The 20,975-nt window shown below is 40.5% G+C and overlaps 1 protein-coding gene across 1 annotated transcript in view; it reads right to left on the minus strand.

The window, feature by feature from the left end:
• IFT172 (intraflagellar transport 172) overlaps positions 1 to 20,975 on the minus strand; it is a 42,263-nt gene that overhangs the window by 20,812 nt on the left and 476 nt on the right. The window contains exons 2-23 of the mRNA XM_001371181.4: positions 16,950 to 17,093; positions 16,615 to 16,727; positions 16,109 to 16,148; positions 15,768 to 15,833; positions 15,386 to 15,465; positions 14,740 to 14,827; positions 13,918 to 14,132; positions 13,278 to 13,401; positions 12,830 to 12,925; positions 8,614 to 8,775; positions 8,156 to 8,209; positions 7,788 to 7,891; positions 7,305 to 7,390; positions 5,139 to 5,251; positions 4,024 to 4,191; positions 3,157 to 3,293; positions 2,836 to 2,943; positions 2,488 to 2,572; positions 2,131 to 2,223; positions 1,740 to 1,817; positions 1,123 to 1,371; positions 358 to 436 (exon numbers count right to left, since the gene is read on the minus strand). Of these exons, the coding sequence (XP_001371218.1) occupies positions 358 to 436; positions 1,123 to 1,371; positions 1,740 to 1,817; positions 2,131 to 2,223; positions 2,488 to 2,572; positions 2,836 to 2,943; positions 3,157 to 3,293; positions 4,024 to 4,191; positions 5,139 to 5,251; positions 7,305 to 7,390; positions 7,788 to 7,891; positions 8,156 to 8,209; positions 8,614 to 8,775; positions 12,830 to 12,925; positions 13,278 to 13,401; positions 13,918 to 14,132; positions 14,740 to 14,827; positions 15,386 to 15,465; positions 15,768 to 15,833; positions 16,109 to 16,148; positions 16,615 to 16,727; positions 16,950 to 17,093 (2,482 nt within the window). The remainder of the gene's footprint in view (positions 1 to 357; positions 437 to 1,122; positions 1,372 to 1,739; positions 1,818 to 2,130; positions 2,224 to 2,487; positions 2,573 to 2,835; positions 2,944 to 3,156; positions 3,294 to 4,023; positions 4,192 to 5,138; positions 5,252 to 7,304; positions 7,391 to 7,787; positions 7,892 to 8,155; positions 8,210 to 8,613; positions 8,776 to 12,829; positions 12,926 to 13,277; positions 13,402 to 13,917; positions 14,133 to 14,739; positions 14,828 to 15,385; positions 15,466 to 15,767; positions 15,834 to 16,108; positions 16,149 to 16,614; positions 16,728 to 16,949; positions 17,094 to 20,975) is intronic.

Here is a 20,975-nt window from a genome sequence, read left to right on the forward strand (position 1 = left end):
GCTAGGTGTCTAAATGGATTGAAATCCAGGTCTGGAGACAGGGAAGTCCTGGGTTCAAATTTGGTCTCATACTTCCTAGCTGTGTGATCCTGGACAAGTCACTTAAACTCCAACTACTTAGTCCTTACCACTCTTCTGCCTTGGAACTGATACTTAGCATCAATTCTAAGATAGAAGTAAGGTTTAAAAAAAGAAGAAAGAAAATGAAGGACAGGAGGATGGTGAGGTATGGAAGAATGGGGAAAACTAGGCAGAATCAAACCAAAGAAGAGAAAATGGGGGCCAGTGAAGGGAAGGAGTATACCTAAGTCTCTGCAGAAGGTACATAAGCAGTTACATGGTTGAAGTCACTGTTACCTTTCATGAAAGCGTTGCCCTTACAGTAGCACTCAAGGGCCCTCTGGGGATTCCGGATCTTCTCAAACAGATCTCCTGCCTAGTAACATATACCATGTTAATACAGGGATCCAGCCCATGTACTAGGAGAGACAGCATGGGGAATGAAGGATTCTGGGACTAGGATGTCACTGATCTCATTCTAACTATCGCATTACCTAGGTGTGTGACTAAGTCATTCAGTTTAATTTCCATCTCTTTGGCCTGTCTCTCACAGGGTAATGAAGAATAAATGAGAAAATATTGATCAAATTGAGGGAGCTGGTGGTGTGGTGGATAGTGTTGGGACTGGAGTCAGGAAGACCTGAGTTCAAAACTGCCTCAGACCCTTACTAGCTGTGTAATTTTGACCTTTTCTTAAAAGTAAAATGAGGATAATAATAGCACCTATCTCCTAGGGTTGTTGTGAGGATCAAATAAAGTAATATTTTTAAGCTGCTTAGTATAATATCTGGCACATAGTAGGCACTATCTAAGTGCTAATTATTATTGTTATTACAACTATAAGGAAAATCTTAAGATATAACGCCAAAGCTATTGTTGCTAAAGAATTACCTCTCCCATCACAAACATCAGAATAAAGAGTAAAAGAATCAGGCCAAGGAAGAATTAGGGTATCAAAGAGCTCCTCTTTGGTGAGTACAGGGGTACTGGGCCCCAGGAATGTAGTGTTGATTACAGGATAAGGTGTTGTTAGGGAAACAGACACTAGGAAGTTTGTCTTACTCTCTCAAACAACTCTCCCTTGATAAGGGCTGAGGTGATGTGTTCCACTAGTTCAGTGTTGGCCAGTAGTTCTTCTCGAGCCAAAATCAACCGAGCAGCCTTGGCAGGGAGTCCAGCTTTAAGGTAGAGGCTGATCGCAGCCAGTCCATCTCCCTGGTTTTCCTGTAATTCACCTGCCCTTTCTTCCTGCTGTGTATCCATTAGCCACTGGTAATAACCCCTGCGTAGCTTCTCCAGGGCAGGGTGACCCTAGGTAGAGAGGAGAAAGATGATGAGATTTCTAATATTCTACCAGTCTGAATAGGGTCCCCCCCAACTTTTTAAAGCCCTTACCTTGTCTTGGAATCGATAATAAGGATTGGATCAAAGGCAAAAGAGTGGCAAGGACTAGGTAAGTGGAATTAAGTGACTTGTCCAGGGACATACAACTAGGAAATATGTGAGGCAAGATTTGAACTCAGGACCTCCCAACACCATGACTGACGCTATATCTACTGAGCCACCTAGTTATCCCCCTGTCTCTACTTTCTGGTCTTGTCTACAAAAGGAAAAAAAGTTTCTGAAGCGAGATGAAAAGGGAAATTTACTTCTGAAGAGCTATAGAGAACAATCTATACCTTGGCCTCAGCCACAGCAATACATTCATCCCAACGGTGTAGCTCTTGGTACATGGCCATAGCCTCCTCAACAGCATTCTGAGAGATAAGAGAGGAAATAGGAAAATGAAGAAGGCATGAGGATTACTGACCAATCGCCTGGCTCTCTTCTGCTGGATGGCCCTGAGAGCTCATCACAATTATAGGGAATTCACTTTGGCCTTCTATCATACACTTTTCAAGCCAGCATCATCTATGCAATGTTCTCCCCAAATTCACTCTCCAACCTTTGAGTAAAAGCAGTTTATAGTTATTGTTTTTACTTCTCTACCACTTTTTCCTCACCCTATATGAATTTTTCTCCTGCCTCTCTAGATTACTTATCCATGTCCATGCAAACACATTCTATTACTTGTTCCAGGAAGATCATTTCTGCCAATTTGTAGTTCTTCTCCAGCATGGCCAGACGTGCTCGGACCTGGTAAAAGTCAGTTCCTTCCCCACCCTGCCAAAGAAGGAGACACTTTCAATGTGTGCAGTGAGGAAGCATGGAAAAGGATAGGCATATAACTGGACAGAAAGAAGGGCTACAACAGGGTTAAAGCTAAGGAATCAGGGTACTGAAAACTGAAAATTTTGGTCAAGAGAACTGAGGAACTAGGAGCTGGTAGAAATGTACAGTGGTGACCAGAAAGCTATAAATCACAAAGTTAAGAAACTGAGGAATTCCAGTTTGAAAGACTAAAAGCATTGAAAAGCTTGTACTTACATATTCTCTGGACACCTGGTCTGCAATTTCATTGGTCTCATGTAGAAACCGAGCTTTTGCTACATGGCCCAAAGCAGAGAAGCACCTGGAACAGCAAAGTGGTGAGGTCTATGTCTGGATGGGATTGATAAGGATTGTAGTTAGTGAACAACTAAAAAGTGCAAAAATGTAGTAGAAAGAATGTTCCTATAGTTTCAAGAAATGTATAATTTTAGTTTGAGAGGGTCCTAGGAAGGGTTGCACTAAGAAAAGACTCAGGAAGTCAAGATTGGAATATGGTTGTACCTACTTTTCCTGCCTCTCCAGGCCTCAAAACTTTCAGTACCTCAACCCAATCATCTGACTTACCTTTCTGCAATGTGTAGCTGTCTCGCTTCTAGTGCCAGTTTGCTTAACGTTTTCCACATCGCCTCTGTTTCTGGGGTCATTTCCAGAGTCTCCAGGAATGCAGCTGCTCTAGGAAGTGACATGAGGAATAACCACAGAATTAGAAAACACAAAACACTGGATTACTAGAGCAGGTGTATATATGAGGAAGGAAAATGGCTCTTAATGGCCCTCCTTCTCCCTGAGCCAGTCTTCCTCATCAGGTGAAGCATTACCCAAACCAGGTTCTTTTCTGTTCTAGTTTTAACCCTGCCTCCCTGTGCCCCTGCCCCATCCCCTTACCGGGTGTAGTTGCCATCATCAATGGCAGTCCCAAATTCGATAAGCCCTTCATCCAATGTATAGGCAACAGTCGTCACACCTTCAGTCACCATCACCTCTGTCTTTCCTCCACCCCGTTCCAAACTCACGACATCACCCTGTGGATTCCCCCACAGCCAGAGTCTGAATTAATATCTCTTCTTTGGATTAATATTCTGTTAAGAGACTAAGCCTACCCTCACCCACTCCCATTTATTTTCCATCTTGAGGGTCCTATCTGGAGGCACATAATTTCAATATTTATTATATATTATTAAACCTTTAGTCATCCAAAAGGCAAAAACTGCACTGATGTCAACAGAGATAGTACCAATTAGCCCTATTAAGTTTCAAGGCACCCCTAAACATGTTGGGGCCTCCAAAATTATTCTGAATATATAGGTCAGGATATTCTCTATTCTGCACACCTAAAACTAATCTGGAATTCTTGAAAATGTCTAATTAGGGAGGTGGACAGTGCTGAGGGAAAAGCTATCTGAAATACACTGGACCAAACTAGGATTCCCCCCAACAAATCAGAATATATAAGGAGGCAGATCTAGTTAGAATTCACCTAGTTGAGGTTCTTCTAAACTATAAGTAGACACACCAAATTGGTATTACCTCAGTATGAAGAACATTCAGTGGTGGTCTTGAAGGGTGGCACAGACAGCTATTTGCATCATATTGTAGGACCTTTTGTGTTTCCCTAAAGGCTCTGTATCTCAGCTGAAAATCTTGAAAATTCTAACTACTGTGCACCAAAATCTGAGATGACATCAATTCCTTAGAGCACCTCAAGGTCTGAATTAATACAATACTGTTGGCCCTTCTCAGGCCCCATCATACCCTAATAGAGGACATGGTAACCCTCTCAGGTGCCTCGATGTTGTACCACACACATAAGCTGTTCCGGTTTTGAGCTACCAGCACATCGCTTCCTGGTACCCATTGCACATAAGAACAGAAATTGAGGATCATCGTCTTGGAGCTGCTTTCAATGTCATACAAGTGCAACTGAGGAAAAGATAGGTAGAGGAAAGAAAATCAGTAGGAGATGCAGTGAGGGTGTCCTCCCAGCAGGAACAAATAGCTGGTAAATAACTGAAGACTTTTTGGTGAATGTGTGATTTTTTGAGGTAAGGTTGCATCTAGTCAGGTACACCATACCTCAAGGCCCTAAAGCTGTACCCCTGGTATACAGTCCATGCTGAAACATTCTGATTCTGGGAAACCAATGAGTCAGAAAGGCATGCAATGTACATGCCCTTTAGCAGAGCACAGGCCTCTAGTGACCACTGACCCACTATATGGGAGCCTAGACTGATACTTCCAGATCAGCTCCAGAATCATATTAGGTTCTGGGCCCTAGACCATGTCAAAAGGTTTGGTATTTACAATTTGTCTTTCACTTAAAGAAAAACATTTCTTTGCCCTCTTTATAGAACTTTGATATGATGTTGTATTGCACTGAAACTTATCAGAAATCACCTTTAAGGTGTGAGTTCATAAATTAATGAGAAAACAAAAGAGAAATCACCTTAATAGTTGGAGCATGGGTAGGTAAAATTAGTTGGGCAAAGAGATTAGGATTTACAAGGGGTGGAAGTTCCCAAATGATAGAAATCCTAAGTGAGTTGGTATGCACTGATGACTAACCCCCTTTCCCACATCTTCTTGCAGCTATAATACAGTGTGCTACAGTGATGGAAATAGAGGGATGGATACTGATCATTCAGGCAACCTGTGCTAGTCCTTCCTAAGCCATCCACAGATGTATATGTTAGTGTATAGAGGAAGCAAGATGTAGACATTACCAGATAGCAGCACCAGCAATACAATGCCCTAATCTGCACTGCTAGACATGTCATTCAAGTACTACTAGCACTACCTATACCATGCCCCCTATAAACTGTGCCTCTGGCTATTGCCAAAATGATCAGTCCTACAGCCCAGCATCTTACTCGAAGTTTTCGGTCCCTGAAGAGCAACTTATGTCCAGTTTCATTGAGCTCCAACCAGTCCACACGGCTATCATGGCTGATGGTACCAATGTTGTAGCCACCTACCAAGTCCACTGCAGAATGGAGAAGAAGGGTCATTCCATGGGTCCAACCACTGAGTATCAATGTAGTCTGGAAAAAGGCTTATTCTGAGCCCTGAGTATATTACATAGTGATGTGAAACTGTTTTGTTAGGATACTTAAAATGTTGGCTCTGTTCTGGAATTTCAAGGGTTGAATTCAGGTCTTTAGGAGGTCTAAAGAGTTCATGCTAGTCCAAAGACTATAATTCTATATGGGATTCTTGGGGCTGCATGGGAAGGGAAAATTCTTTGTATAATTTGGCCTCACTTGGTTCTCTTAGTCAGAACAGAGCTAAACCAGGAGGATCTCAAAAGAGATCAACCAGCATTGAACCTGCCCAGATAAGACTGGAAATTCTGGTGTGACCATAACATCAAAGATGCTGGAAGACCTCATTGGGACAAACCAAAAAGAAACCTCAGAAACATAATCTCAGTTTAATATTCACCCTAAGAATATACAGTTTATAAATGAAATGCACCTCATGTTTATGTTCATATAAATATTTGCTTGGTTGATAAGAGTAATTATATCCTTATTATATGAAGATTGAGGGAAGAGCACAGATAGATGTAGGGAAGGAGAAAGATGAACAACAGTAGGACTAGAAAAACCATGTGGGACCATTTATAAGTTGTGTAATCACTGGCAAGAGATCACTGGCCTTCTCTATGACCCTCAGTCTCTTCATCTAGATGAATATGGTAAGACTTCCACTGTCTGTCTCTCTCATTGGGTTGTGAAGAAAGCACTTTATAAACTTTAAAGTAAAACGAGATATTTTCACTTTAGGGTACCTAACACAAAGTCAGGCTTCATGTCCCATCCAGGCACAAACAGAGATGTGCTGTTTTATGAGAAGCAATAGAGGCAATAGCATAGCTTTGACTCTGAATATTTCCAGAAGAATGGGACTATCAGGAACCTGCCAGACCTAAAGTAGAGAAAATAGAACATCTCATCTCTAACCCTTTCCCTGAACTTCCATTTGTAAGGATTCTGTGGTCCTTTTTCCTCAGAATGAATCTAGAACTGGGTTCTTTAGTCCCCAGACCTTCAAACCCCCACCCTGGGACTCTATCTTCATTAAAACTTCCCAGAGTTTCAATATGTGAAATTAGAGGACTGGACTAAATAATGCCCATCAAGCTCTAGAGATCACTTAAAACTAAATTGGTCTCACAGTGAAACAGTCTGTCTTGAGAGGAGGTAGATTCCCCTTTCCATGGGGACCTCAAGAAAAAACTTGTCAGGTATGTTATAAATGGGAGTAGAGGTTAGAGTAGATGCCCCTTCCAATGCTAAAAATCAGTGATTCTATGAAACCATAGCTAAATTGGTAGCATGGAGCATGAGTGTGGTCAATCAGGGTTTAGGTCACAGCATCTAAGCCTGGCAAATTAGATGGCAAAGCCTTTTCAGGGTGATTATGATTCCCTCTCTAGAGTGCCAATCACACGCCTAGTCTCCTTATTTACCACTAATTCCAACACAAACAACTTGTCTGCCTTTTGTTATATAAATATTTAGGCTTATGATCAATGAATGACTGTAACAGAGACAAAAAGACTAAAAATGAATGCAGTAACTTTCTTTGTATATTTTACTTTGGGAAGGGTTGGGGTGTTCCAGACTTGTGATTTCTTTAGTATGGAGAAATTACTAGTGAGGAAGCTCTCTTTAGAAAGGTAGATGGCCACATTTCAGCAAGTTCTATTCCAAGCAAAATTGCTTGAGATCACTAAGAGATTAAGTCAATATAGGTAAGAGGTTGGTCTTGAAGCCAGGTCTTCCTGACTCTGAGGCTGACTCTTTGTCCATTATACCACAATGCCTTATGCTTTAGATAAAGATGTGGATAAGTAAATATATACTATGACAATAATAATTCACATTGGCATTGGGCTTTACGTTTTGGAGGACAAGCAATACAAAGTCTTAATATCCTCATTTTTTACAGATAAGGATATTGGGGCTCTGAGCTGTTAAGTACAAAGTGGCTGCACAGTAGGTCTGTTTGAACTATGGAAGGAAGGCTCTTACCAATGGCAATGGTCTTAATGTCTATGAGATAAGCCAGCTTCTTGTTCTCTTCCATTCCCCGCTGACGTCTCTCATTAATACGCACACTTCAAGAAAAGTAATGAGATATAAACAAGGTTTAGGGGTTTGGCATCTTGATACTGATTTTTCTTTTTGTCCAGATCTGTGATTTCAGTGGAGTAGGAAGCTTCAGATGAAGAACTCCCTTTATAATGAAGTTTTGGACTTTCTCAGCAATATATAGTCGAAAAGAGTTGCCTGGAGTACTGAGAGATTAAATAACTTGCCCAGAATCCCAATGTTAGAAGAAGAGCTTGAATTTTGCTCACTACCAGGTTAGCTCTTTAACCAAACCCCAAACATACACTCTGTTTTTGAAGCAGGTTATATCTGAGTGCTAATTTCACTTGAAGGGATCAGAGTGAAAATCATCCCTGATAGGGTCTCTGGGGCTCAGGAGTTCCAAGAACTTTAGAGTCTTACCTGATGAGGTGGGGATTCATGAACTCAGTGCGTACAGAGCCAAGGATGTCATTATTCCCATACTCCACCAGAGTCAGTTCCCCAGCATTAAAGATCATGCATACCTAGAGAAGAGTGACACTAATGTATTAAAGATTTCATTTCAGAGAGAAAAAAGTAGCAGAGTGTGGCAACCTAGAACATGATTCTCACACTGACAAGCTTGATATTTTTACTTTGCTTCACTTCTCTACTTAATCATCTCTCTTCCCCACCATTATCTTCTCTATTCGCTGCCTGGTCTCTAGATTGGGAAGTGAGATATAGGGAAGATTGGGATAGTCAAGGGATTGCTGAGCCAGGTGGTCCAGAAATTCAGCTCCACTCACATTCTCGTTTTCAAAGAAATACTTCTCATTGCCTCCAGATCCCTGCCATGCCACCTGCAGTAGAGGAAGAGAAGATTAATTAAGATATAAATCCAAGAGGCTAGGAGGTGAGGGAAGAATGATAGGAGAAAACCAGAAGGAGGCTAATAGCAGTTACTACCCAAAGAAGCTCTGGTGGCAGATCTTGTTCTTATTCTCTTGGTTTCCCTCTCTCCCATGCTGCCATGTTAAGAATTCAAATCCATTGTCATACTTTTGAGAGATTTCTCTGCCCCAGCCACCTAGCCTTCTAGGTACAAGCACCAGACCTTTAACACTGAAATGTTAAATTAAATTAATATCCAGTCATCTAGAATCAAAATGTCTAGGAGCCTAAAGGCATCTCCCACCTCCCATTCCTCAGGCAAAAAGACTCCTATCATCTATCCCATATAGCCCCCCAAATCCTTGGTCCCTACCTCACTGAGTCGATTGGTATTCAGGTCCCCTAGAAGCAGTGTGTCTGAGGTATGGGCTACCAGATATCTCTCCTTGCCCAAAATCTTCACCTCCTCTACTTCATACCCATAGTGAGACTTGAGGACCACACGAGTGCCTGATGAAAGATTCTTCACAATCACCTGGGGAGAAGGCAGTGCACAGAGAACCACTACATAGCATGGTGAGAGCTAAAGAGGCCTTAGAGATTACAGATTTTACAGATGAAGAAACTAAGGCCCACAGAGGGAAGTGACTATATTTAAGATCATACAGATAATAAGTAATAGAGCTGGGATTTCAACCTAATTTTTTTTTTTATCAATATTAAGTCAGTACTCTTCCCATTATAGCACATTGCCTCTCAAACATTTCATCTTAGAAAGAGGTCAGTATCTTTTCACTTATTCTGGGGTTTCCAAAAGCACAGGCCAGAGCTGGTATTGATTTAATGGGATATTGGGAATAAAGCAGATAGAGAATGTAAAAGGAGCAAAGTGCTGATACCTCAACATAATAACTTGTATAAATATCAACTGCCTTTCTGCTTAACTTTCTACAGTCTGGTTTCTAATCACCATTCAACCAAAACCATTCTTTCCAAACTTATTAACAGGCACTTAATTGCCAAATCTAATGGTCTTTTCCTGATCCTCATTCTTCTTAAACTCTATGCACCTTTTGACACTGTTGATCATTTTCTTCTTCTTGATATTCTCTTCCCTAGGTTTTTTGGGACATCACTCCCTCCTGGTTCTCTTTTTATCTATGTGACAATTCTTTCTCTCTCTCCTTTGCTGGATCATCACCCAGGTCATACCCACTAACTGTGAATGTCCCAAAGGGCCACTTTCTCTTCAATTTCTATATTATTTCACTTAGTGGTCTTATCAGCTTCCACGGATTTAATAATCATTTCTATGCTTATGATTCTCAAATCTACTTATTTAATCCTAATCTTTCTCTCATATCTCCAACTACTTATTAGAAATCTTGAACTGGATTTCCCATAGACAAACTCAACATGTCCAAAATGGAACTCATTATTTTTCTCTTCCAAATTTCTCTATTACTGTTGAGGGCACCACCATCCTCCCAGTTACCCAGGCTCCCAACCTAGGTGTCATCTTCAATTCCCCACTCTCTCTCATTCCTCATTTCCAATCTTGCCAAGACCTGTCAGTTTTACCTTTGTAACCTCTCTCACATATGTCCCCTTCTCTTCCCTGACAATGCTACCACTTTGATGCAGGCTCTCAACACTTCATGCCTAGATTGCTGCAATAGCTTGCCTTCCCCAAGTCTCCCCCCACTCCAATTCATTGACCATTCAGCTGTCAAAGTGATTTCTCTAAAGTTTAGGTCTGACCACGTCACTCTCACTACTCATTATATTCCAGTAGTTTCCAATAACCTCCAGGATCAAATAAAAAAAAATTGTTTGGCATTCAAAGGCCTTCATACACCTGCCCCCTCCTCCCCTTTCTAGCCTTCTTACACCCCCTTCACATGTTTTTCAATTCAATAACACTGACTTCCATGCTGTTCCTTTAATAAGACACTCCACTTTTTAACTCTGGGCTTTTTCATTGGCTGTCTCCCATCCCTAGACTACTCAAACTTCTGGCTTCCTTCAAGTTCCAGATAAAATCACACCTTCTACAGGAAGCCTTTCTGATCCTTCTTAATTTTAGTGTCTTCCCTCTTGATCATCTCCAATTTTTATAGTAAGAAAGAACTAGATAATAGAGGCAATGTAGCACAGTAGATAGAAAGCCAGTCACATAATCAGGGAGATTTCAGATACGTGCTTACTGTGAAATGTTGGACAAATAACCTGACTTCTGGGTACCCTGGGCAACTCTCTAAAGCTTGTCAGTGGTATCAGTTGTCCCAGGCACAGAAATGCATGGGTGAGAGGAGGTTTGTCACACAATGGAGAGGCCTACACCAATTAAATTACAGGATAGAAAAAAAAAGAAATGGAAACAAAATGCCTACTAACTGGGGAATGACTAAACAAAATGTGGTATAAGAGTGTAAATGAAGATTATGAAGAGTTTTGAGAAATATGGGAAGACTTCTATGACCTGATGCAGAATTAGATAAGTAGATCCAAGAAAACAGTATACATAATGTCTATAACAATGCAAACAAAATAAACAAAAAAGAAACCTGAACTCTGTATAATAATAATGACCAATCACCTCCAGGATCAAATGCAGCATGATCATGCAGAAGAGTTAAGTAAATTTACCCCTCTCCTTCTTTGCATAGGTGAGGGACTTTGCAAATGGAATGCTGTACACACTGTCAGACAAAATTGATGCATGGGCTGGTTTGCTGAACTTTTTTCTTTTAATCTTTTGTTATAAAGGATAGCTCACTGGATAGAGAAGGGAGAAGGTATATATTTGGAAATGAAGCTGATGGCCCAGAGACTGCTAAGGGTGGCATGCAGCATGGAATCTGTAGCTCTCCTTGGGCTCAGGGCTTGCCTGCTTGTTTGCCTATCTGTTGGTCCCTGGGTGGATGGGAGTAAGGGTTCTGCATAGTCTTGGATTCTAGCACTCTTCCAGCCTTTCTGACTGCTATTAGAGAGAGTGCCTGGCAGGTGGGCCCCTCCCAGGGAATCAGGGTCTGTCTGCCTGCTTTTGTGTCCCCTGGGAGTAAGAGCCTTAAATTTCTGCCTGGTCCTGGGCCCTGGCCCCATCTAGTCCTGGTCCTGCTGAGGAAACTGCTGAATCTAGCTCTAGTACTTGCCCTTGGGCTCTGGACATGTCCCAGGGGCTCAAGAAATAAGATAACATTCTCACTCTGGGCTGGACATTGACCTTACATTGAAATCAGCCTCTAGTGCTGGTCATCTGGCCTTCAGGAACTTGGGCATCTGAGGGAAGCAAAGCCTAGTATAGGAAGGTTTTCCTTAGGCTGGATTGAAAGTAGGGAAGGGAAAGAGTCTGGGGAAAAAGGGAGCAAGACCTGGAATTTCTGTCTGGTTATAGACCCTGGCCCTGTAATACCTTGAGGCTGCTACGGGATTCAAAGTCTGGACCCTGGGCTATCCTCTCATTGGGTTCAGGGCCATCTATGTCTATCTGCCAGTACAGACACTTGGCTCTTGGCTCTCTGTACTTCTGGTCTTTGACCTACTTTGTCCTACCTAGTCACTTTGGTCAAAGCCAAATGTCCTGGAGTCATAATATGGGAGAGAATGTGTCCCTTCCCAATCTCCCATCCCCTATTTCCCTCTGTAGCTTGGGTCTCTCCACTCAGATGGAAGGGGAATCAAAATCTCATGAATCTGGGTGCATGTTTTATCTCAAGATTGTCATGAAGTAAAAACAATATAGGTAATATTTACAAAGTATTTTACAAACCTGAAAGGACTACATAAATGCTAGCTATTTATATTAGTAAAAACAAGATATCAATTTAAAAAAGACTTAAAAGGCAGTATGGTATAATTGACAGAGAAATGGCCTTGGAGTCAGTAAATCCCAAGTTCAAATCCAACCTTCAATACATAGTGGATGTGTGACCCTTTTCAGTACCTGAATCTCTCAGTGCCTCAGGCAATTTTAAGTTGCAGAACAGGTGTTTAACTGCATTGGTAGAGGGAATCTCCTTACCAGAATTTCCCTATACTAATGAAATCACAGGTCAGTAAAAAAAAAAATTTAAATGAGTACCCTCTATTGCAGTATGGTATAGAGGAAGCAGGGCTAGATTTAGCACGAGGGAGTCTAAGTCTGATGTGCAGCTTTAGAACTAAGTGGGTATGTGGCTGTGAGAATTTTATCTTAAGGTCTGTGTCCTCATCTGAAACAAGGGAAAAATAATACTTGTACTATTTCTCTTACAGAGTTGTGAGAAAAATGCTTGTAAACCTTAAAGTAGCATGTAAACCTGAGCTTCTTCCCTGTGTTGGTTTATACTCAAGACAATTTCAGACTAAAAAGGGCTGAGAATCAGTCTCTAGGGTCTGGTTTCAAAGCTCTTGGGTCTTCCAGTCTCTTCTCTAAAATGAAGGACTTCTAAAGAGCTACCCTGATGTGACCTGCTCTTCATTGAAGCTTGGCTGTGATGAAAATAGTTATCCTTTGATATAATAGTGATATACACTGGGGGAAAGGAAATAGTACAAAGCTGGGAACTTATGGCAAGGCCTGAATGGCTAGAATGTGTCCTACTTACCTGGCTAGGTCCTACATACGTCAACTCAAACTTGTTCTTGTAAATACTTCTTCGGAGGCAGCAATCAAATTGTTCTACCCCACCACACAATGTACCCTGTAAGAAAAGATGGCAGCATTTGGGAGCCATTAGAAAGTAGTGAGGCAGTATTATGAACCAGGGAGAAACATCTGGGGCCACAGAGAATGTCTGGAGGAAAGATAATGTGAGCATTACAAAGGCAAAGGATGGCAGAAGAAGGGAATCACAAACTGTTGGGACATTTGTATTCTCCCAGTAAACTCCAAGATTGAATTCCTCCTCACTACTTCTAGTCCCTGGATTTGTAGAATAGGATCAAAATAAGGTAGAGTTACTAATAGGATCAGGTAAATATCCCTAGGGAAAGGGAGGATTTCCTAGGAAAAGGAAAAGTTCTTGTCAAGAAGGGGATTCTAGGCAAACATACTGCACAAAGTCGGGAACCATCCCGCTTCCAGGCTAGGGCAGTGACTGTGTATAGGTTGGCAATCTCTTTCGGTTTTGCCTCCTCCCAGATGCTTCGTCGAGGGCTCCAATTCAGCACTCGAAGTCTAGGGATTTAAGGACATAAAGCAAATGATATGTAGAAAGAACAGGGGTTTGAGTAGAGGAGTATGGAAGGAGATAAAAATGGGGTACCAATGGGAAAAATATTTCCCCTTCATTAGTGAGGAAAAAAGATCAATAAGAGAGCATGAGGAGAGAAGTCTAGTGGGAAAGGAGAACACAAACTTCAAAGTGACTTGGGAAGAAGACAGAAGGGTGATGATGGAAAGGTGAACTGTAGAAAGGAAGGTTAGGGTAAGAAGAAAGGTAGTGAGGTCAGCTCTTAAAGATAGAGAAATAGGTAAAAGCTGGAGAAAAGGAAGATGGAAGAAGTAATTTAGGAAAGAGGTACATAAGGGGTACATACAAAGGAATGAAAGAAGACTGAAATGTAAAAAAGACAAAAATAGGGAGTCTGAGACCAAGGAGATTAAAGAAGCAATAATAAGAAGAGATTAAAAGGAAGTACAGAGAAAGATAGGACAAGACGAAGGGATGACTGTTCAACCATGCTGTCCTACCTGTCATAACTTCCTAGTACAACAGCTTGACCTCCAGGACTGGCTGCAGCTGTGGTGAACTCGCGTTCCTGAGGATCACGGCTATAATCAAAAGTTTGTAATACATGGCCTTCTTTTCCATAAGCCACAATCCTTCGGTCACAGCCAGCAGCCACAATGCTATTAGATGCCCAAGCCAAGGCATAGGGTGGACATGGATGACTGACCAGTTTTCCCTAGAACAGGAATAGAGGAAGCAGTCACATTGACTTTTATTTCAATATCCTTAAAAATCCCTTCTTTTTATCATCTCTTTCATATTTATTCTGACCATGTTCTCCCTAGAGAAATTATTCCCTTAACATAAGAGAAATCCTACTTACACAAACCAAATATCCTTTACAAAGACAACACATACATACACATATACAAATTGATCAATATCCAGGAGACAACTGCCCACAATACACACAATAACTAATAAGATGGAGGACTACTCTTATGAATTGATATTTTAAAAATTAGTTTGTAAGTCTTGTGGGTCTACACACACTGATCAACATGTAATGACCAGACCCACAGTCATACAATCTACTTTCCCCAGAGTTTTCATTCCATTTTTAGTCTCATGTACTTTCAATCCCTTAATTTCTATTATCCTTATACCTACTGCTCTCAGGAATTCTTAGCCTCAGGTTCTCCATATCTCTCTCTTCTAAGAGTCTAGTCCCCTGGACTTCTCAAAACCAAACATCTAAGTCTCCTGATTTTCTTCTTTCTGTGAAGCTCCAAGCTACTCTTCACCTTCACCCTTGATTTCAAAGGATCCTTTACCACACATACCTGTGATTCTCCAGAGCCCTCATCATCAAAGAAGTATCGGACAATGGTGCCATCAGCATGACCAGAAAGAATTCCTTTCCCAGATCCACTGGAAAGACAAGAGAAAAAGTAGATTTTGGAAAAATAAAGTAATAATAAAGTGCTTTAAAAGTTTATAAAAGGCTCCATCTGTATCCAATAATCTCATTAGAATTTAACAACAATCTCACACAGTAAATGTTACATAATTTTTATTCCTATTTACAAAGGAGAAAAAAGTCTCTGTGTGTGTGTGAGAGAGAGAGAGAAAGAGAGAGAAGAGAGAGAGAGAGAGAGAGAGAGAGAGAGAGAGAGAGAGAGAGAGAGAGAGAGAGAGAGAGAGAGAGAGAGAGAGAGAGAGAACAGTTCATAAGTGTCAGGACTGGGATTCAAACCCAAGTCTTACTTGTCTCTAAGTCCAGTATTTTATCCCCATCACAGTAAGAAACTCAATCCCAGTAATCAAATGATCTTTTTGCCCTCAAGCCCTATTCCAACTTGTGGCTCCCTTCATTCCTCTAACTCAGTCCCTCTAAAATCATGCATTTACCCACTTCCAATATCTTTATGCTCCCTTCCCCCCACTCTCACCCTCTTGGCAACCTCTAGCAATATCTCCCTTTCTTACTTTGATGTTAGTGACACCACATAAGAATCTGTCCCATAGATGGTAGATGATTTATTGGTTTTAGTATTTGCCAAACGGACCTGAAAGAGTAAGAAGCCAGATGAACTTTTTCCTTACTTGACCCTGAAGAAAGTCAGCAAAGGGACTAGACTGCACGTGTTCAAGACTTAGAAAATTTAGTCTAAAATAGCCTATTCCTTAACTGTAAAATTAAGCTCAGGTTTAGAACTAGATATAAAAACTTTTTTGGATTCCACTGTCATTTGGTATGACTATGGTTAATCACCTTACCTTTATAAAATAAACACTAATACTATATATAGATATGATCCTAAAGGAGAAGAGGCCCTGTTGAATAGTCTCCTGTGTTTCCCTCTTTTACCTTCCCTTCAGCCAGTCCAAAAACAATGATGTATTCTGCTGGCCACTGTAAACAAGTAACTGCACTCTATAAGGAAAAAAAGAAAAAAAGGTTTTGTGGAATTAGCACTGCTTATAACTATCAGAACCAGTCAATACAGTAGCACTACTCTGGTCTTTTGTATGGAAGGACACAACTGAGCTCAAAAAGAAAAAGCCTATAAATACGAGTAGTGCGAAAACTACCTCCTTGGCAATGGAGTCAGCACCAGACGTCAGACTAAGGAACTCTTGGGTAGTTAGACCTCCTGATAAAAATGCATCTGTCCCAATAACTTATACCGAGGGGGCATAATACTTTACCGTCTGGATGAATTTGTTGCAGATCACTTTCTTGTCACCCCTACCCCGAAAAAAGGAAAAAAAAGGCATCAAAAGCAGAATCAACTTGCTAAAATTAAAATAAAAAATAAATTAAAATGATAAAAAGAAGCTTTGAGTAAAGAGCAGCAAGGGAAAATACCACCAAACTATCTCCTTAGATCCATTTGTATTTAGATCCTATCTATATAGGTTCCATGGAGTATTAAGGAAGCCTACGTGGGATTCTGAGTGGCCATGGTTTTGTAAATGATAAAGATTCAATGACACTATCCATATCTCAATTGCTAAGTAGGGATAGAGTGCTACTGCTTTATGTAAAATGGACTCTCCTCAGAATGGACTGGGAAAGCACAATGACAAAAGCACCAGAACCATAAGGAATGCCTTTGTCTTTTGGGCAGATTTTATTATCTCCTCTTTAGACCCATCATTTCCCTTCTACTCATATTTTCCCAGTCATCCACTTTCACTGTCACTAGACTTACCAATCTTCTCCAATCTTGTATACATAGATGATGTTGTCAGTCTGTCCTATGGCAATCTTAGTGGAATCAGGAGAGAAAGCCATGCCCTTCACCACATAGCTCTTCCTGCCATACTAAGAGTGAGACAAAGGAATTTAAGTGTATTAGGAGAAAGAATGAAAAAAAAAGGATTTTATGATTGTATTGAAGTTAAGGGGAATGTGGAGGGGAAAGGGAAAGTGGATGGAATAAGAGTGATAAGCCATTTCATGTAACAAGACTAGGGTCAGAGTTGGAAACTTTCCTTTGTCCTCAGGACACAGGGTAGAGGCTAAGGTAGAATAATCTCTCTTCACCTTCATGTCAGCTGGTTTGGTGGAGAATTTATCTCTTCGTTCCCCATGCTCATCATACAACAATACCACACGGTCTACCGTACAGACAGCAAATTTGGCATTGTTCTGAGACCAAGCCATGCAGGTCACTTTTGCAGCCCCATCCTGTTGAGGGAAAAGGCAAATTTTAAAAAGTAAATTTTAGCTTCCACTGAGAAATAATATTCAAGCTTATATAAACTAAAGCATAAGAAAATATGAAACAGGAACATATAAGATGAACTAAATAATTTTGTATTTATTTTCAGTATATCTTGTATTTATTTATTTATGAGCACATACCCTCTAAGGACTACATAAGTTATTTGAAGGTAGGGAGCATCCCACTTTTGAATTTGTAGTCTCAGCAATAAGTACAGTATCTAGCTTACAGTAGGTGTTTACTAAATGCTTGTGGACTCTTTGATATCTTTTTATAGGGTCTTCTCATTTTTATACTACAGTCTGTGTTCAGATTATTTTATGTCAACATATTGGTGCCTCCCCCTTTTTTAAACTAGACCTATTGATGTAAGTTAAATCTTTGACACTGTCCTTTACCTTCTCTTGGATACTCCAGTCTTTCCGGTTTTTTTTGTTGTTGTTTGTTTGTTTGTTTTGTTTTGTTTTTTTTGGTGACACTGCTCTCTTCTGACTCTTCTTCTACCTGCCTGGCTGCTCTGTCTTAGGCTTCTTTGTTGGCTCTTCCTCAATTTCTTCCTCAATATCCCACAAGTATTTCCTGTAAGGCTTTGTCTGGTCCCTCATTTCTACCTCTTCTATACTGACTCTATATTAACTCGTTAGGAAATCTTATTAGCTCCTATAGACTCAATTATTCAGGTGGATGACTTACCTTTTGGACACAGCAATATACCACACACACATTTCAAATTCATCATGTCGAAAACAGAACTCTAATCATTCTTCCAAAACCCTTTCTTCTCAGCTTTCCTATTACTGTCAAGGACATTCATCCTCCCACTCATCCAGGTTAATAAATTTGGTGTCATATTCAGCTCTGGCATATTCAATCTGCTGTCAAGTCTTTTGTTTCTAAAAAATATCTTTACAATATCTCCATACTTTGAAAATCTTGTTAGTCAAAATATCTCCATAGAATTCCTTCTTCCACTCACAGCTGCCACCTGTGTCCAGGCTTTCATAACCTCTTCCCTGGACCATTGCAATTGCCTTTCCACTGATTGCCCAGCCTCATGCCTCTTCCCTACTTCAATCTATCCTCCCCTTAGCTGGCAAATGGATTTTCAGTGATGATCTGACTATGCCACCCCTCCTAGTCTGCAGTGGCTCTCTATTGCCTCAGGATCAAATATAAAATTATCTTTTTGCTATTTTTTATTCCTCACACACAACACTGCCTCCCAACTCTCTTTGTCTTTTCACTGGTTGTCTCTCATACCTGGAACAAACAATCTCCCTTTTTCATCTCTTGTCTCCTGACTTCCCTGGCTTCACTCAAGGTTCATCCCATCCTAAATCCTATATTCTGCAAAGGGCCTTGCCTAGTACAAACCCCCTTTACCCTGCCAAATGCATTGATTACATTCTATTTATATTGATTATATCTTGTAGGTACAGAGTTATGTACACGCTACTTCCCCCATGAGAATGTCAGGTCCTTGAGGACAAGAATTATGTTTTTATATTTCTTTATATTCTTAGCATAGTACCTGATACATAAGTATTCAATAAATGCTTTTAAACTAACAGAACAATTGAAGAGTCTACAAACTATAGCCAGTGAGGTTGATTTTGACTCCTGGTAAAATTCTCCAATGAAACAGTAAGCATCTAGAAAGGGATGCAGTAAATATAAAGAACCAGAAATAAGGCTTCATCACAAAAAGGGCTCATGGAGTATAAAGAATTGGGCCTGGAGTTGGGAGGTCCTGGGTTCAAATTTTCCCTCAGACACTTCCTAGCAATATGACCCTAGGTAAGTCATAGCCCCAACTGCCTACCCCTTACCACTTTTCTGTCTTGGACCTGATGCTTAGTATCAATTCTAAGGCAGAAGGTGAAGGTTAAAAAAAAATAATGAGCTGCATAAAGAGAGAGCTAATCTCAAGGAATGAGAAGGTAATAGTCCCTAAATCCTCATTTGGAATGTTGTGTCCAATTCTAGGCCTCATAGTTTAAAAAGGGCATTGATAAGAGTGGAGGAGGACAACTGGGACTTAAAGGACCTTAAGTCTATGACATATGAGAATTGATTGAAGACACTAGACAAGTTTTGCTTTGAGAATGGGTACATGATAGCTATCTTCAAATATTTAAAAATCCATCCTGTAAAAGAGGTATTGAGGTATTAGACTATTATAATAGATCCTAGAGGGCAGATACAGGAGTAGTAGGTAGAAGTGGTAAAAAAACCAATTTAGGTTTGATATGAGCAAAACCTTCCTAACTACGTGAGCCATCTCGAAGTAAATTGAGTTGCCTCTAAGGGGCATCTTGGAGCTCTTCATATAGAGGCTAGATAACCACAGGTCAAGTACATTCCAGTGGAGATTCCTTTGGCATGAGTTGGACTACAGGTTGGTTGAGTTCCCTTCCAACTCTCAAATTTGTGATGCTAAGAATTGTTGTTGTTCAGTCATATCTGACTGTGACCCCATTTGGGGTTTTCTTGGCAGATACTAAAGTGGTTTGCCATTTCCTTCTCCAGCTCATTTTACAGATGAGGAAATTGAGGCAAACAGGGTCAAGTAACTTGCCCAGGGTCACATGGCTAATGTCTGAGGCTGGATTTGAACTTAGGTCTGCCTGATTCCAGGTCTAGCACTATATCCATTTAGCTATCTCCTTGCCTCTATCATAGTGGAAGGAATACCTCAAGACCAGGGATATATTAAAATATCTGCCTTACCCACCCACCACTAGCCCTATGCAGTTCTGCCACTAAGGATTCCCTTAACTGAGGTCAGAATCATCCTTTGTAATTCGAATTCCTTAAGCTGGGCTACACCATTGGTTACTTTCCTATATTCTTTACCCTATAGTCATACTTTCAAAAAAAATCTTACTGAGACTATCCAGAGCAACAAGCTATAACCAGTCTCACAGTCACAATATTAAGAATGCCACCATCAGCCCCCCAGTTCTTGCTTTTGTTGGGCTTAATAAAGGGGCTCTAAGGCACTGCCCTGGACTCAGCTATAATAGAATCACAGAAATAGTTCAAAGGGACCTAATAACCACCTACTCAAAGAGGGTACATACTTTTTTGTGTTTGTTTTAATAATCTTTAATTTCTGTCTTGGTTCATTTCTAAGATACAAGAGTAGCAGGGGCTAGGCAACTGGGGTTAAGTGACTTGCCCAGGGTCACACAACTATGAAGAGTTTGAGGCCAAATTTGAACCCAGGTCCTCCTGACTCAAGATCTGGCCCTCTATCTACTGTGCTACCTAGCCGCCCTACCAGGTAGTCTATAATTTTAGATGGTCCTAATTAGTTTGCAAGGCTAATATCAAGCCTTGATTTTCCACTTAGCAAGTTCCACCCACCATTCCAAGATCCATCTCTTTCATGTACTTGAAGGTAGCTACATGTCACCCCCAGATCTACCTATGCTGTTTCTCCTTGGATAAAAAATCCTTTGTATTCTCAACCAGTTTCTAAGATCTACTGGGCAGAATAATAGGGCTGGAATCAGGAAAACCTAGGTTCAAATCCATATAAATGCTAGTTGTCATTATAATTGTTATCATTGTTATGTCACCTTTCTCAGTCTCAGTTTCTTCATTTGTAAATTGAGGATAACAATTACACCTATTTCACAGGATGGTTGTTTTGAGTATCAAACAAGTTAACATTATGATGTAAAGCACTTTGCAACCTTAAAACTTTAACTATTATTTCTATCATCACAGGATCACAAATTTGGAACTGAAATTAAATTAAACAATCAGATCGATGGTGTAGTGAAAAGAACCCCGGGTCTGGAGTCGGTGGACCAGAATCCAAATTCTGTTTCCATCAG

This window comes from Monodelphis domestica, chromosome 1, assembly GCF_027887165.1.
Source record: "Monodelphis domestica isolate mMonDom1 chromosome 1, mMonDom1.pri, whole genome shotgun sequence".
Lineage (NCBI taxonomy): Eukaryota > Metazoa > Chordata > Mammalia > Didelphimorphia > Didelphidae > Monodelphis > Monodelphis domestica.